Source organism: Sprattus sprattus, assembly GCF_963457725.1.
Source record: "Sprattus sprattus genome assembly, chromosome: 5".
In the NCBI taxonomy this organism is placed as follows: Eukaryota; Metazoa; Chordata; class Actinopteri; order Clupeiformes; family Clupeidae; genus Sprattus; species Sprattus sprattus.
The window spans coordinates 13,346,644-13,362,316 of NC_137924.1; the positions used below are offsets into that span (position 1 = coordinate 13,346,644).

The following is a 15,673-nucleotide window of genomic DNA, read 5'->3' on the forward strand; positions in this document are numbered from 1 at the left end:
CAAGACTTGATAGAAGATCCGTGGTAAATAACTGGACTCTTACTAATGTTTACACACACACTAACTCACATTGACACCTTTCTTCCTGTCATTTTTCTTTCATTTTGCTAACATTTCTCTATTTTTCCTCCACTGTGTTCTCTGGTGCTCCCATTATAATATAATACTAGATTGTATGGGCTAGTATTGAAATAAAGGATCAATTTCTAAAGGCTTGTGAGTGTAAAACAAACATATACACTTACATTTGGAGGTGGATGACCAATCCGCAAGATGTGTAGACCAAAGCCCCTCCCCTTTGGCCTCATGAGGTCACTTATTAGTCACTTTCCAGTCAATGCCACAACTGGGCTGAGAACATTTAAACATGAAAACAGGAGGTTTACTGAAAGATTTGTTTTAATTATTTTAGGAGCACTTACTGAAACGCCTAGGCAGAAGTGTTGATGGGAGCTTTCATCTATACAGTTGTTTTCCATTGTGTCGTTTGCCATTGTGGACTAATGTGTGTTGTTAAGGGCTTTAGTTTGTGTAGTCTGTCAGAGTTTTGAAATCTTTATCTGAGTTCTAACATTCCCCTCAGAAGGGACTTCCTGTGCCTTTATATACCACCATCTTTCACTTTAAAGGACATCTGGGCTTTTTTTGTTTAAAAAAGCCTATCTAGACAGCTTTCTTTACTCTGTGAATGTAAGGGTGCCTTTTTTTCTGGGAAGAAAACCCCAACAAAAACTTCCATTGTAGCTCTGACATGTTTTACTTTTGGAAAAATGCTTGTGAATAAGCGAAGGGACGGGACCCCGGGAGTGCTCATAAAACCCATTGTTGTCCTTTAGATGTGATACAAGTTTCTCTGCAAAAAGACAAGAAGAATATGGCCCTTTGTGAGGCATAAGTGCATCCTAATCAGATATTTTAATCTGCAGACAGACACTCCCAGTCGTTCCCATCCACACAGACACAGGCCCCCGGAGACCCAGTGTGGATCTGTCCCGCTGTTTTGTTTCTTAAGAATGTGTTGTTTTTTCTCTCTCTCTCTCTCCTATTCTATCTTTCTCTATCTCTCTTTCTCTCTTTCCAAATGATTCTACAACTCACTTCTCCACTGTTCCTGTTGCTTGTATTAAGTTTCTGTTCTCCAGTTACTTGGGTTTTTTCTTCCTCCATGCTATCTTGTGTGTGTGTGTGTGTGTGTGTGTGTGTGTGTGTGTGTGTGTGTGTGTGTGTGTGTGTGTGTGTGCACTGAGAAGTCTTTAGCTTTATGCTGTTTGAGTCACTAGTTGTTGTTTTGTTTCTAATAGATGGCAAGTTTCACAAGTAAAGGGGGGGGCGGTGGCTTGTTCATTATTTGAGTTATTTTGCTTACAGTAAGTCAACGCTCTCAGATCTCAGTGCGGCGAGAAAGGAAAAAATATATAAATAAATCACTCACTAAATAAATAAATAAATAAAAAAACTCTTCTGGTAAAAGTTTTGACTTCTCACTCCCTCTCTCTCTCTCTCTCTCTCTCTCTGATTGCTCACATCTTCCCGCTCGCCCGTGCCTCCCCGCTGACTTCACATAATTGACTTCACAGAGAGGAGATCAGGCCTAGATTCTCTGCGTCTCTCTCAATCTCCCCCGACGTCCCGGCGCGCCGCAGCGGAGCTGGAGATCACAGGCGCAGCTCGCAGGCTCTGTGTAACCAGAATTTTTTCGGGGCCGCGCTCTTCTCTGCTCTCCTCTCAGCTCCCTCCCTTCTGCTGCTTTCACTATTCCTCTGTGACAGCCCCTTGAAGTGCTGAATGAGGAACTAGAGAGGGGGGGGGGGGGGGGGTGGTAGGAGGAGGAGGGGGCGAGATGCAAGACGTCTTAATTAAGTGCGATTCACTCGGTCTGGAGTGCCGCTATCACTGGGATAGAGTTCGCACTGCCCCCCTCACTGGCGAAAAGAATATTGAAAATCCAAAGGAGGTCTCCTTACTGAGGCGTTATATAATAGGCTCACGCACAAAGCTGATGCAATGGTCTTTTCTTGTTTGAAGATCTTCACCTGGGCTGACCGCAGTTTTCTCTACAGTATTGTTTTAGTTTTTTTCGGCCTTGGTTTATTTTCCCCCCCAATCATTATCTCATGTTCATGTTCATTCTCTAACACTTGATCTCGTTCAGTCAAGTTGGAGTACAGAAATGGACTTTCATTCTGTATATTTATCTAGAATTCTTATGAGATTTGGTGGTTGATGTCTGTCATTTATCGCTGGTCTGTGCTCTTGCTTATTTTCTTCCACGATGCAGCAGGAGTTCCATTGCCGGCCACTCTGGAGGAGATTGGGGAACAGGAGGAGTCCTTGGCGCCCGCTGCCCTCCAGGAAGAGCCAGGTGAGCCAGGGTCTCCTCTGCCCCGGGCCTCCACTGCTCAGAGCGACACCCAGGAAGACGACAGCAGCCTCAACCTGTCCGCCGACATCTCCATGGACTCTGGGCGGGCCGAGGCGTCCTCGCCGACACACGACGTCGACATGCTGAGCCTCTCGGCATACGAGGATGCGGGGGGAGATCAGTCGTGTGATCTGTCCTCACATGGCAAGTACGAACGCTCGCTCGTGGGAAACGTTGTGCCAGTGTCGCAAGCCATTCAGTGCCATTGTTTAGGTGTTTTAAAGTTTGTTTTTACTTGCCTGTGGGTTTCCTCTCCCAAGTTTGTTCTTGATATCCACCTCTGACAGACTAGCAGGCAACTTGACGAGCAGCGAGGAGTATGCCAGTCAAACGCTAAGCGCAGAGGCACCGGATGCCCCCGAGGGCGAATATGACGGTATGTCATTTTGTGTCTGTGTGATGTGATTGAATGACAGAACACCTACACACCCTTTCTTGCTACCTGAGAATAATGACTGTTGGAGGGTGTCAGGATTTTACATCTTACTCCTCATATAAGAAATTGTAGAATGTACTGGTTATGTTTATAATTTGAAGCACTTTTTTCAAGTTCAACTTTGATTTAAGTTGTGTATTTCAGTCAAGTTCCAGTCAAAGTGCATTAATGTTTTTCACATTGCCCAGTGGGAATGATATAATGAAAGGGGGAAAAGAGACAATTTCACAGCAAAACTAAAGGCTAAATTGCTAAGCTTTATAGAAAGAACATGTAACAAACGGTCCATTTAGCCCTTGACTGTAATGTTGTTAAAGCTAGGCAGCCACCAGCCTAATACCATAAACTAAATATTTGGAGAACTGAAACATAATCCTGAAGTGTAAGAAAATGATAGTACATCCTTCTTCTTAACCCACTAATGATAAACAGATAAAAACAGAATTGAACTTAAATCTACTCTACAGTCCACACTGTTTGTTAGTGTAGCGTAAAAAAGGAATGCGCATACATTTACAGAATAAAGGTTCAGCCTTCTTTAAAGAGGTCAACTCTGTTAGAAGTGTGCTGCATTATACTGTGTATGTACAATACAAAAAAGCGTATGTTCATGATTGTGTTGTGAAGTTGCCGTCTTTTCTGCATGTATCTGCAGACAGCGGTGCGGACCCAGCACTAGTGAGCAGTGAGCGGGCTGCCTCACCAGCTCAGGAAGCCACAGTGGCTGACGACATTCCTGGAGGCGTCGCAGAGCTAAGCCGCTCACCTGAGGCTGCTGGCTCTCTGTGTCCACCACCTGACAGCACACAGCTCCAGCCAGCAGAGGAGCCAGCGTCAGAGAGTGAACCGGACCGACCCGGCAGCAGAGCAGCCAGCTCTCTGGAAGAATCTACGCAGGGTGAGATGAGTTGCACGTCGTCCCCCGAAGCTCAGGCCGACACCCCCGGAGCTTCTTCCACGCCTGAGCCCCAGCCCATTCCACCGCTGTTAGCTGAACTGAAGAGAGACATGGTCACGTCTACTGAGGAAACTAACTGCCCAGGGAGTCAGGAGGCTCTGTCTCCCGCTACGGATCGCCCCACGCCTAGCTCTACCCAGACCCCTGCCCCTGATCCTGCTGTGGCTCTTGCCCCGGCGCCTAGCCCTACCCAGACCCCAGCCCCTGATCCTGCTGTGGCTCTTGCCCCGGCGCCTAGCCCTACCCAGACCCCTGCCCCTGATCCTGCTGTGGCGCTCGCTACAGTCAAAGGGGGCCCAGTGTATGTCACCGACTCCAAGCCCAAACCAAAGCCTTCCAACGAAGTGACTCGGGACTATATCCCCAAGCTGGGCATGACCACCTACACCATAGTCCCTCAGAAGTCCCTGGAGAAGCTGCGCTACTTCGAGGTGGAGCTGACGCTGGAGGCGCCGCACGTGGCCACCGAGGCTGAGGTCAGCGTGGGACCTTTGGAGGCCTCAGGCAGAGCGCAGAAGACTCACGATGAGTCGACGACCACGGCCCAGCCGGCAGACACTCGCCCCGCCGCCTCCGGGGCTGATCCACCACTCAGGAATGGGGCTGAGCCAAGCGACTCATCTGCCGAGCACGTCGCTCCTCCCCTCCAGACATCTATTTCCACGTTGGTCCCAGCTGGGGATGGAGCAGACCAGGCTGTTCCAGCGGCGGCAGCAGAGGCAGCAGGGGAGGTCAAGGAGAAGAAAGTTCCACCCGCAACTAAACCCAAACCTGCCTCTTTCCGCTTGCCACAGCACAAAAGAACACCTGGGTATTATGTAACCTCTGCAGCGGTGAAGAGTGCCAGCGGCCAAAAGGAGGCTGCAGGGGGCCAGCCCAAGGAGCCCAGCCCTCAGGCAGTCCATGAGACAGCAGAGGAGGCGGAGGAGGATGGTAGCCTACCCCTTCCACCGCCACCACTAGAGCCTGCTGTAGAGGTGGAGCAGGTGGGGGCTTCAGCCAGCGTCCTAGCCCAACCAGGCCAGAAGCCAGTGGATGCCAGCCCCAGCCCCATCCCCAGCCCCGTCCACATCCCCAGCACCAGCCCCGTCCACATCCCCAGCCCCGTCCACATCCCCAGCACCAGCCCCAGCCCCAGCCCCGTCCACATCCCCAGCCCCGTCCACATCCCCAGCACCAGCCCAAGCCCCAGCCCCAGCCCCAGCCCCAGCCCCAGCCCCAGTCCCAGCCCCTGCCCCATCTCCAGTCCCATCCCCAGCCTTAGCCCCAGTGGAAGACACCCTGACGCCCAGCTGACGAGGCAGGGCAGTGTGCCCAGTAAGAATCAACCGCCCTCCCCCGGGCTCAGCTTGGAGAAGTTGCGCAGCTTCACAGCGCCCAAGCCCTACTCCCCGACCACGCCCTCCCGCTTTGCCCAGGCGGTGTCCTCAGCTGTCAAGAAGACCCGGACCCTGGGCCAGGGGGCTGAGGGGCAAACTACATGCAAGGTGCCCCTCTACCCCCTCACGGGCCGCAGCCCTATAAGAGAGGTGACAGAGCCCTCTAAAAATACGGTAAGTTGCTGTCACACTCACATGCACATAGCTAATAAGGCACCGTTCAGGCACATGACTAATATGTAGCTTATGAGCATAATAACACTGTACGCTGACATAAAACATATGGAATGCCAAGCCTGCTTATTAAAAAAGAGGGAAAATGACATACTTCTGTTATGAGATCTTCCTATGTTCCATAGGTCATATGGGTTCTTTCTAAGAGCTGTGAATGACGCTATCGCAGCCATCTGTTCAAATGCAGACAGTATAGGGTGACCTGGAATACATTCCCACTCAAAAGCCTATTGTTGAGCTCAGGTATTGTGTGTGTGTGGCTAGCCATGAGGCTTGTCAGAAAATCACGGCTATAGGTTTCACCTTCCGGGAGTCTCTGTCCTTAGGGAATGTGTGGGTCATAAACGTGTATCGAAAGGGTTTCTGTCATGGTGGTCCATGCAAAGCCAAAGAAAGTGCTGCTACTCTCTGTGTTTATATGGAATGCACGCGACTGGGCTGACCTGGTCTGCTATATCAATGCCAGCAAGTGGTGCACCGAACCCAAGACTGTTGCTATTCAAACACAGATGTGTGTGCTGTGCATTGCAGTATCTCCTTTCTGTCCTATAGTGAAAGGCACAAACAGCCCTGATTCTTCTCAAAACTGCGTGTGTGTGTGTGTGTGTGTGTGTGTTTGTGTGTGTGTGTGTGTGTGTGTGTGTGTGCGTGTGTGTGTGTGTGTGTGTGTGTGTGTGTGTGTTTGTATGTGTGTGTTTGTGTATCTGCGGTGTGCAAAGGTGACAGACAATGGGGAGAAAGAGGACAAATGTCCAGGTGCACAGGGAGCAGAGGGGGCCGTGACCAGCTCTGCCGGTGGGGACACAGGACCTGCGGACACCCAGAGCGAAGAGCCAGCGCCCACGGAGGACCAGCTCCATGGAAACGGAGTGCCCGATGCTCTCCCAGTGAGTTGCGCAGGCGGCAGCACTTAATGCATGATTTATAGGCATCCCACTGGCACATGAAAGCACAATGGAAAGGGGCATAAACAGCCTTGCCATCTCTTATTCCTTTTCAGGTGTCAGGAGTTCCTCCCTCAATGACGCTGTTGCAGAGTTCAGGCGAGGCGCGGGCGGCACACGAGGAGTAGAAGGGGGTGGGGTAGGGAGGGTGACAGGTGGAGGGTGTGGTGGGGTAGGGTGGTTGTCACACAGTTGGCGCACTCCAGTGGCGTCCTGTTGAGTCTTTGGCTCCTGATGTTAAGAGATTTACTTTGGACAAGTTTGTTTTACTTTTAAACAATTAAATACATAATTTCTCAGTAATTGTCTAACAAATTGGTGCATAACAGAACAGACAACTTGAGGGTTCCTATGAATTTTGAATTCTGTATGTGTAAACATTGCAAAAAGGTTTTCTATTTTATTAGGTATTTTTGCCTTTTAAATTATTAGTCATAGAATAAAGATGTAATTATATACCAATGTGAAAAATGGTACTTCTCAAAATGTGTCCCTCAGTCCATTTTTTTACTTGTTTGGTTAACTAAGCTGTGCCCTGAAGACACTGGTATCCATATTGCTCGGGATTTGAAACTGCTGTAAGATCTTAAGTTGTCATTCTTCTGTATATTAAACTATCATATGAAACAGTGTATTACATTGTGCCATTCTTTCAGTTTCGGCATCTGTTTTTACCTCAGCCACAACTTGCACAACAAGCAAACTATCATTTCTCATACAGTGCTAGTCTCACCTGTGTCTAATGACATGTTTGCTGTTTGCGCGAACCTGACTGTTGAGCCCTTGGAGCAAGTATGAGGCAATGGATTACCTGTGGCCATACAAGGGTCGGGTAGACTGTTCGTGTTACAAGTAACAAGTCGCAGTGATGCGTAGCTGTCACTGTTCAACAAATGAGTTGTCAAGCAAATATTGATAACAGTGGATACCCAGGGTTATGGAAGATTTAGCCCTGCTCGCCTGCCCTTTACAAGAACACTAACCTATTTATAAAAATAAACAAAATCTTAAACGTTTAAATCTTCTTAGAGTTAATACACATTGGCTCTTTGCGCAGTACACAGCATCCCTGAACACCTCGCTTTTGTTCAGGTTTCGCTCATACAGCAGGCTAAGCTGGCCTCAGTAATGAGTCGATAGTTATGAATACGTACGTTAAACTGGAGTTTCGTACTCAAAACTAGTTCTGCCCCTATATCTGTTGGAGTAACAGCGTAAAGTTTGCGTGACGTAGCACGAGAGCATGGGCATGAGTACCTTTCACCGGCTGCGCGTTAGACGGCAGTAGACAGTGAAGGACCGGGCAGCGATGAAGACGCGGGAGGAGGGAGCGAGCACCACCCAACTTCTCTGAGAAACAGGTACTGCTGGGCAATGTTCGTTAGCCTACTTTCAGGTCTTATGCAAGGAAAACCTTCTGCAGAGATTTCACGGTTGTGATAATTGTTTCCATCGTATGATCAGTAGAAGTTGGATACGAATGGAATTATGTTTTGATTGTCAAATATAGTTGTGCTGGTCTCATAGGCTACTGAACATTCGCCTTATTCGGCAGAAGCTTGCAGCAATCGCTTGCGAACGATTTCCTATTAAAGTTGGTGTTGTTCAGTAGTTGGTTGGTGGCACCGTTGTAGTTTGTTTTGTTTTCCGTGCTCAACCCGTATTTGCGCAGACATTTCAGAGCAGTCTATTTGGATAGTACACGCTGATATGATCATGACTGAACACTTTGAACCTTAGAGTGATAACGCTATGGTTGACACCGAACTTACTCGTCGATATACGTGTTACGTAAAAATAACTACCTTAATCTTTAGTAGGCTACCTCTGAATGACTATTTTAGAATTTACCTTCCACTTGGAACCTTTAAGTTATTGCATTGTTGCCATATTTTCAGATCATAGTTACACATTTCCCTATACCGATAGGCTTTAACAAAAATGCACTCATATTCCTTTTTTGATACCCATGCACCATGGTTAGGACAGCCCCATCACACGAACACACACACACACAAAGTGCATACAATTACTGTAGTCTATCTCTTGCGACTGCCATCTGTTGTCAAACGGGAGAACGGCAAATATGAACGATAATCAGACGTGTCAGTAGGCAACTTGGCAGACACGTTCCACTGTGATACTGAACAGTTTAATTTCACCTTAGATAGCCTCACATTTTAAAGGAAATGTAAACAGATTTTTATATAGAATCATTCACTTGACTTACCCTTGAATGTGTGAAAACTGACCCATGAATTCACCACTCAAGGGGTAATTAATTAGAGTCTAACATTTAGTTAGAGATGAGAGTGATTTAGTTCAGGGTCCCTTGATATACATTAAATGATGTTTCATGAGTTTGGTGGCAAAAAAGATGAACATATGTACATTTTAAGGATTTAAAAAGACTGTGTTTTGCAGGCGTGAACTTTTAACCAGGCTTTAGCACTTTATTGTTCTACCTTATTCAGTTTTGTCATTTAATGAGATTGATGCATATTTAGAATTCCAGAGGTGGAAGAACAAATTAATCAACAGACAAAATCAATAGGAAATTCCTATATCTTTACCACAACCACCCATAAACAGCCTGTGTAGTGAGTCATTGAAGAATTGAAACTTAAATGTATGTGTATGAATGACAGCTGAGAGTATGTGTGCCCGAGAGTGTGTGTATATGGATGTGCGAGTGTGTGTGTGTGTGTGTGTGTGTGTGTGTGTGTGTGTGTACACATGTGTGTCTGTGTGAGTGTGCACGAGCGTGTGTATATTTAGCACTGATAAGGAGGCCTCTAAATTATTCCCATTTAGCTGCAACAATACAGATGGAGGCTGAGCCCCATTCACTCTCCCAGCTTTATTGCATACGCTTGGAGCAGGGCTATGCTTCACAGACTTTGCTCTCTTTGTCTTCGCGTTCTTCAAGTATTTAGTGCCAGACGGGCAAAGTGTGTGTGTGTGTGTGTGTGTGTGTGTGTGTGCGTGTCTTGGTTCCATGGGTTCCATGGTAATGCTACATTATGGTCATTGGTTAGACTGAAAGCAGTATTGTAGTGCAGGGCACTAGCTTGTGTGTTAAGTGTTCCAGCACCATGCTAGGCTATAATTACATGTTCTTGAGTATTGTTCATGTCTTTTGAATGACTGAGTTTGCATGGTGAAATAGTCGGGCTGTGTGATTTCCACCTCTCAACCGGTTTGCTTCGGAACCAGTTATTTAGTGAACAGGTTTTCACAGATGTTAGCTCACAACTGGCAGCCCAGCTGGGCGAATTTTACAAGTGGATGAAGGAGATGCGGAATAATAGCAGTCATAAGAAGAAGAAAATCTTTTATCCGACACGTCGCAAAGAGTCACCGAATTAGTATTATCCATCTATTTTTCAAAAGAAGGATTATGGTGCAAAGACAGCACAGTCTGTAGGTTTTCCTCATTTCTTGCCTCATTTAGCAAAACTCCATACACGTCAGTTAATCTGGGATCACTAAAGCCAACAGTCGGCATTGTACATGATTCATAAGGGATTAGTTAACTGATAAAGAAGCTTACACATCATTTGCAAAGATACTAGCATTCTCTGTGGGGTCTGTAATGATTGTTACATGATAATTGTTTGTTATGATAAGCATCATCATTCTTGAGAGGTATTAGGGAACTTGGCTTTAGCCTTAGCTTTGCCACTTTAAAGAGTGGTCACAGAAAAAGTGTTACTTATTTGTAGGTCTTTGTAGTGGCCTGCCATTCACAACTAACATTTTTCATAAGAATTGATGTGTTAAAAGTGGCAAAAAGAAAGCCGCAGTTCGAGTTTGAATTCAGCTCACGTTGGAGAAGCAGTTGACACAGGGTTGGCCCTGTAATCAAGTAAAGGAAACCATCGAGGGCCGGGATTTCTGCAGGTTCATTTACCACGTAATCTTTCCACAAAACTACAGGAATCCAAGTTGTAATTATTAGAATAAATCCTTCAAGCTGCCTCCAGCTTTAGCTCTCTAATCTTCGCTGTTCACGTTTTCAGGTCTTAATATTATTGTGCTGCATTCAGAAATAACTTCACCTACAATCCCCCCTCCCCCCAGTCTTTTCTGCTCTGACCATGAAACATATACATGACCAGAGGAGTGGAGGAACTGTTATGGAAAGAAGGAAGTGTGGCAAGTTTAGGTTTCTGCCTCAAAAGAACTAAGGGGATAAGCAATACGGGATTAACCTGTTGAAACATTTGAGAACCAATGAAACCTCTTGTGGTTGAGAGCCTTGTTGTAGAGACTTTAATTTGTAATTAAAGAATGTAATGTGTTTTATTAAGAATGATGTTCTGGGCAGCTTGGGATACAGAGTGTTAGTGTCCCTGGCTGGGAACGAGACATTAATCGCGTAGATTTTTCGCCGAACGTTATCAGTTAATGTTTGTAATTACACCATTGTGTGTTTTCTAGAATACGTCTTATCTCTTAAGGGTTCGCTATGCGAGAGGGACTCAGATTGAGTAGTTTATTGTGCTCTCATGATAAGATTATTTAATTACGCCCAGTGTCAGTTTTCTCTGTCTGTCTGCGGCGCTGCCTCTTCCTCCAACAAGCCCTGTTTCTCAGACCACAGTCCCATCCTACCTTGGCACCCCTATGACAGCAGTTGTGACTCCTTTTTTTCTCTCTGCTCCCTTTTTTTATTGGTTTTGTTTTCTTTGTTTTGTTTTGTTTTTCCTCGACATAAGCAAGTGGCCCATTTAGCAGCATTGTGCTGCATTCCCAAATCTATTGGTCAGTCAGATGGTCTCTTTCTTTCCTTCCTTTTTAAGTTGTTGTGCTCCTTGAGTATTTCGGTTGAAGAAAGGAAACTGCCAAGTTACATAAAACTGTTTTGTCACATGGTTTTGTCTATTGTTAATCCATCAGCATGAGGTGTTTTGGCCGTTCAGTCATGCACAAAATGGCTCATACAATATAGCCCCACCCCACCCCCCCCCCCCAAATACACACACACACACACACCAGTACTCTCCCGATCAACAGCACAGGCCCTGTCTCCACCATGATGAAAATCATCAAAGAATTCAGCAGCATGCCCCATTTTTTGATAAACATTTTGTTTGACGGCCCCCTTCCCTCCCTCCCCCCCCCCCCTCCCCTTCTTCTACACAAACAGAGTTCGTGTATTTCTCTTTTTTAAAGTCACTAAAGTCTTAAGCCCGCCGGGGTTCTGCCAAGTCTGGCCGCACCGTGGAGCGGCCGGTTCAGCACCGAAAAGGCCAGAAGCGTGAGGTGGCAGCCAATGTGTACTGTGTTCCTAATGTGCAATTATGTCTCTAGGTGACGGTCTAAGAATAACCGTTTCGGGCGCTATCCTCAAGTGCAGAGCTGCTCGAACGCACGGCTGAAAATAGACGGGGAGGGTGTCCGCTGTGGAGATCCGTCATCGATGTGGTAATTACAGCGGGATGATTATGATGATGATGATGATGATGGCAAAACCAAAGGACTGCGCTCTGTGCTTTTTAGGGTGGAACAACTCAACGGTTCCATAATAGTGTCCGACCTCCCACCCCCTCCTTTTCTCCACTGTTGGCCACGAGCTCAAACCTCCCTAGAGGCCTGCCTCACTGAGCTCAGAGAAGAGGCTAGCTGCCACGCGCTAGGCTTATATGCCCGTCTAGCCTCGTGTTCTGCATCTAAACAATCGATACATTTGTGCTTATTAAACATTGATGAGGTGATGAGGAGTCTGCAGGAACAATGATCCTCTCTCTGTGTCGTTTCGCTGACAGTCGGAGCAAGCCACGCCCTAGTCTATATCACTGGTCAATGGCTAACCCATGACTAACCCCACTGTTGTGAAACTCTAGTTGAGGCCGAGTTCCACCCTGCTCCCCTCTCAGCTTTCTATCTCGCACCATCTGACTCCTGACGGTGTTCATTCCTCAGCTGTTCCGCGGGCAAGAACCAACTCATCCGAACGGCTGATACTGGCTGGGTCTCTTCAGCAGTCTGTTGATTGAGAGCCGGTGAGGAGGACGCGTTCTCTCTCTAGGAGATAGATAGACAGAAAAAGACAGAAAAAGACAGAGAGAGAGAGAGAGAGAGAGAGGGTTGCTGTGCAAACTGAGCGGCAACGTCCCCCCTGGGAGCAAGCCCCAACATGGCCGTGTGGCAGTCTTTGCACATGTGTGTGCAATAAATGGAATCCCTCGGCTCTCTCTCTCTCTCTGTCTCTTCTCCTCTCTCTCATTCTCTCTCATATTCTCTCTCTCGTGCTCCCTCCTGAGCTTTCAGCACAGGCACCACACAGACTAACCAGAACAGATGTGAAACAGCTGGTGCTCAACTTCCTCTCTCTCTCTCTCTTTCCCTCTCTCCCTCTCTCTCTCTACCTCTCTCTCTCTCTCTCCCTCTCTCTCTATCTCATCCCTCCAGCATCATCCCTATTTCACTTTACAGGCAGGTCCATGTGGGGCCCAAACCACCATTTTAACCATCTCCCATTGTCTTCGTCACACTGGGAAGGCACAGATGGGCCAGCCGCGATGCTAACTAAAATTAGCTCTGACTCTCCTTGTGTGCTTAATGTAATTAGAAAGCATTTGCATTGACTGATGCCAGAAGAATGCGGTTCAGCCCGGAGCTATTTTTGGACAGCCCCGAGTTGCTTGGCCCGAGTGACCTTGTCTTTAGGCTTCAGTGGGACCTCAGCGAGCTCGCACTCTCGGTCAGACTCGAGTCACACACACACACACACACACACACACACACACACACACACACACACACACACACACACACACACACACACAAGCACACACACACACACACACACACACACACGCACACACACATACACACACACACACATACACACTCGCTCAGACACACACACACACGGACAGGCACAGCTCACATGAACACACAAACAATCACTTAGGCCTCGTCATTCAGACCAAGTCTCCCAGTCCCCAAGCCATTCAGCATGTATCTTTACAAGGACTCGGGGCTATCGGCTCTCTCACCCTGCTCCACTGTGTGCCTGTTTCCGGTCGCTCTCGGCCACCATTGTGCTGTGTAAGTTGGGTCCCTGGAGAGAGTGGGCCCTTTTCAGACGCTGGTGTCTCGGTGAAAAGGTAACCCAAGCCAGGTGGGGCAGGGTTATTGTTATCATCCCTCACCCCGAAGCCCTGCGGACCAGGAGTGCATTATTGGAGACATGTGAGGTCTTGATAATGCTGATGCACCTTCATTTCCATTTAATTGTGCTGTGCTGCTTTATAAAAGGGGGGGGGGGGCACAGGGGGTGACATAGAGGCTCGCTCAGGGTGAGATAGACAAAGATAGACCACAAGAGAAAAAGAGAGAGAGAGAGAGAGAGATGTGGAAAAGGAGATAGACAGATAGAGCACAAGAGAGAAAGAGAGAGAGAGATGTGGAAAAGGAGTGAGATAGACAGAGATAGACCACAAGAGAGAGAGAGAGATGTGGAAAGAGGGAATGAGAGTGCTGAGTGTTCTCGACGAGGTGAGTTCCTGCCCCAGCAAGAAGGAGAGAGGCGCTGACAGACGTGCAGCCTGCAAACCAGCCCCCCACCCCCACCCCAAGACGGGTTTTTACAGTTGTTTACATCTGCTTCATGGTATCATTTTTCAAACACCTCATATCGCTGGCTTAATGAAACATTGCATTCAAAATGCAATAATCCCTTTTAAATAATGTAAAAAAAAAATATTTTTATCAAATGGTAAATATAGTTATTCATATGGTTGGAGTTTTTTTATCAATAAATGCACACCAGTGTGATCAATCTAAAATACTCCTATCTTTGTTAGGTATTTTAAGGTTACGGTGTTGCGGTGCATTTCTGACAAAACACACAAATACAGATTAGAGTGCATTACCAAAACAATACTTCAAAGTGTTCAGTAAGGAAACACATCATATAGAAAGTTTAACAAATTGTAAAAGGAGACCGTATGCCTGTATTCAGCTTCCTACAGTGCTGCCTACTCCTTCTAAAGGATTATTGTCAACCTTATTTATTTATTTATGTAAATATTAATTTGATCATATGTTTCCTTCATTCAAATTTCTTGGGGTGCCAATAATTGTGAAAAATGGGATTTTGTTCAAAACATAAATTTTTACATGCTCTATTCAAATCTTTTTTTTTTTCAATATAATATCACGATTACATTTGTTCACTGATACACATGTTTGCAAAACTCTTAACACAGGACACTCACCTGCGCATAAACGACCCAATTCTCCTGCAAAATGAAAAACTGCATTCAAAATTAAATAATCCCTTTTCAACATCAAACTTTTGCTTCAAATGGTAAACACAAGTATTCATATGGGTAGACATTTTCAAACACCAAATACACCCTACTGTGATGAATCTAAAATCCTATTGTTAATCCTTATATCCTACCAAAGTGTTACATATAGACAGTGCATCTTTTGCCTTTTTAAGGGAATACAAAAACAAAGTAGTTGTTTAATTTGCTAATAAATCGTATCAGCAAACTGAAATATATTTATTCAACACATAAATGCTAGACTACAGTACAGTGTAGAATAACCAATACAAAATTTCAAAGAGTTCAGTATGGAAACACATTATACAAACTTAACACATATGTTAAACTATGTTAGAGTAGGCTATGTACGTTTTAAATACATAAATTAATGAATTCATAATAATAATGATAATTGAGTCTTGTCAAGGCCATACATCAACATCACAACCAGTGTCCTTCTTTGGAACTGGTTTATGGTACTTGCATTTCGAAGTTTTCAGAGTCTGGTCAATGTCTCTGTCAATGTCAATGTAGAAAGTGAACCATGTGTGTAATGTTTTGCAAAAGGTGTTTTGTGAAATTGAAAACTGAGTCAAAGGCTGAGAATTAGCATCTAGTTTTGCAGATTTCATGTGGCCCTTTGCATGATTGAGTGACAGGTTTCAGAAATCGTGACGCGATGTTGTGTAACTTCAAATACACCTTAGCGGGCGTAGTCAGGCTGGAGTGAAGAGTAGCAGCAGCTCTGTCAGGCTCTGTCTGAGCCGCGGAGCCAAAAAAGCTGACAGGGTTTGTGGGCTCCACTGATGGGACGGTGAATTTGATAACGGTGTCAGATGTGAATCACCCCACCAGATGTGAGAATGCCTGGAATACCTTGCGTCACCGTCGGCTGTCTTGTCTGCCTTAAGTGTGTGTGTGTGTGTGTGTGTGGGGGGGGGGGGGGGGGGGCACTCCCTATTGTTATACATTACCCCCGAGACTGTCTTTGTAAAAACTGTCCGACTGTCCC

General features: G+C 46.1%; 2 protein-coding genes across 4 annotated transcripts in view; both read left to right on the plus strand.

Moving 5' to 3' along the window:
* cobll1b (cordon-bleu WH2 repeat protein-like 1b) overlaps positions 1-6,501 on the plus strand; it is a gene marked incomplete at its 3' end in the record, with an annotated part of 27,783 nt that extends 21,282 nt beyond the window's left edge. For all 3 annotated transcript variants that reach the window (XM_080838396.1, XM_080838398.1, XM_080838397.1), the window contains 5 exons: positions 2,279-2,570; positions 2,710-2,798; positions 3,514-5,369; positions 6,149-6,316; positions 6,430-6,501. In XM_080838396.1, coding sequence (XP_080694522.1) covers positions 2,279-2,570; positions 2,710-2,798; positions 3,514-5,369; positions 6,149-6,316; positions 6,430-6,501 — 2,477 coding nt within the window. The remainder of the gene's footprint in view (positions 1-2,278; positions 2,571-2,709; positions 2,799-3,513; positions 5,370-6,148; positions 6,317-6,429) is intronic.
* A 1,166-nt stretch (positions 6,502-7,667) lies between these two features.
* Positions 7,668-15,673, plus strand: part of grb14 (growth factor receptor-bound protein 14) — a 44,521-nt gene continuing 36,515 nt past the window's right edge. Inside the window, exon 1 of the mRNA XM_080839285.1 lies at positions 7,668-7,734. The gene's annotated coding sequence lies outside the window, so the exon portion shown is untranslated. The remainder of the gene's footprint in view (positions 7,735-15,673) is intronic.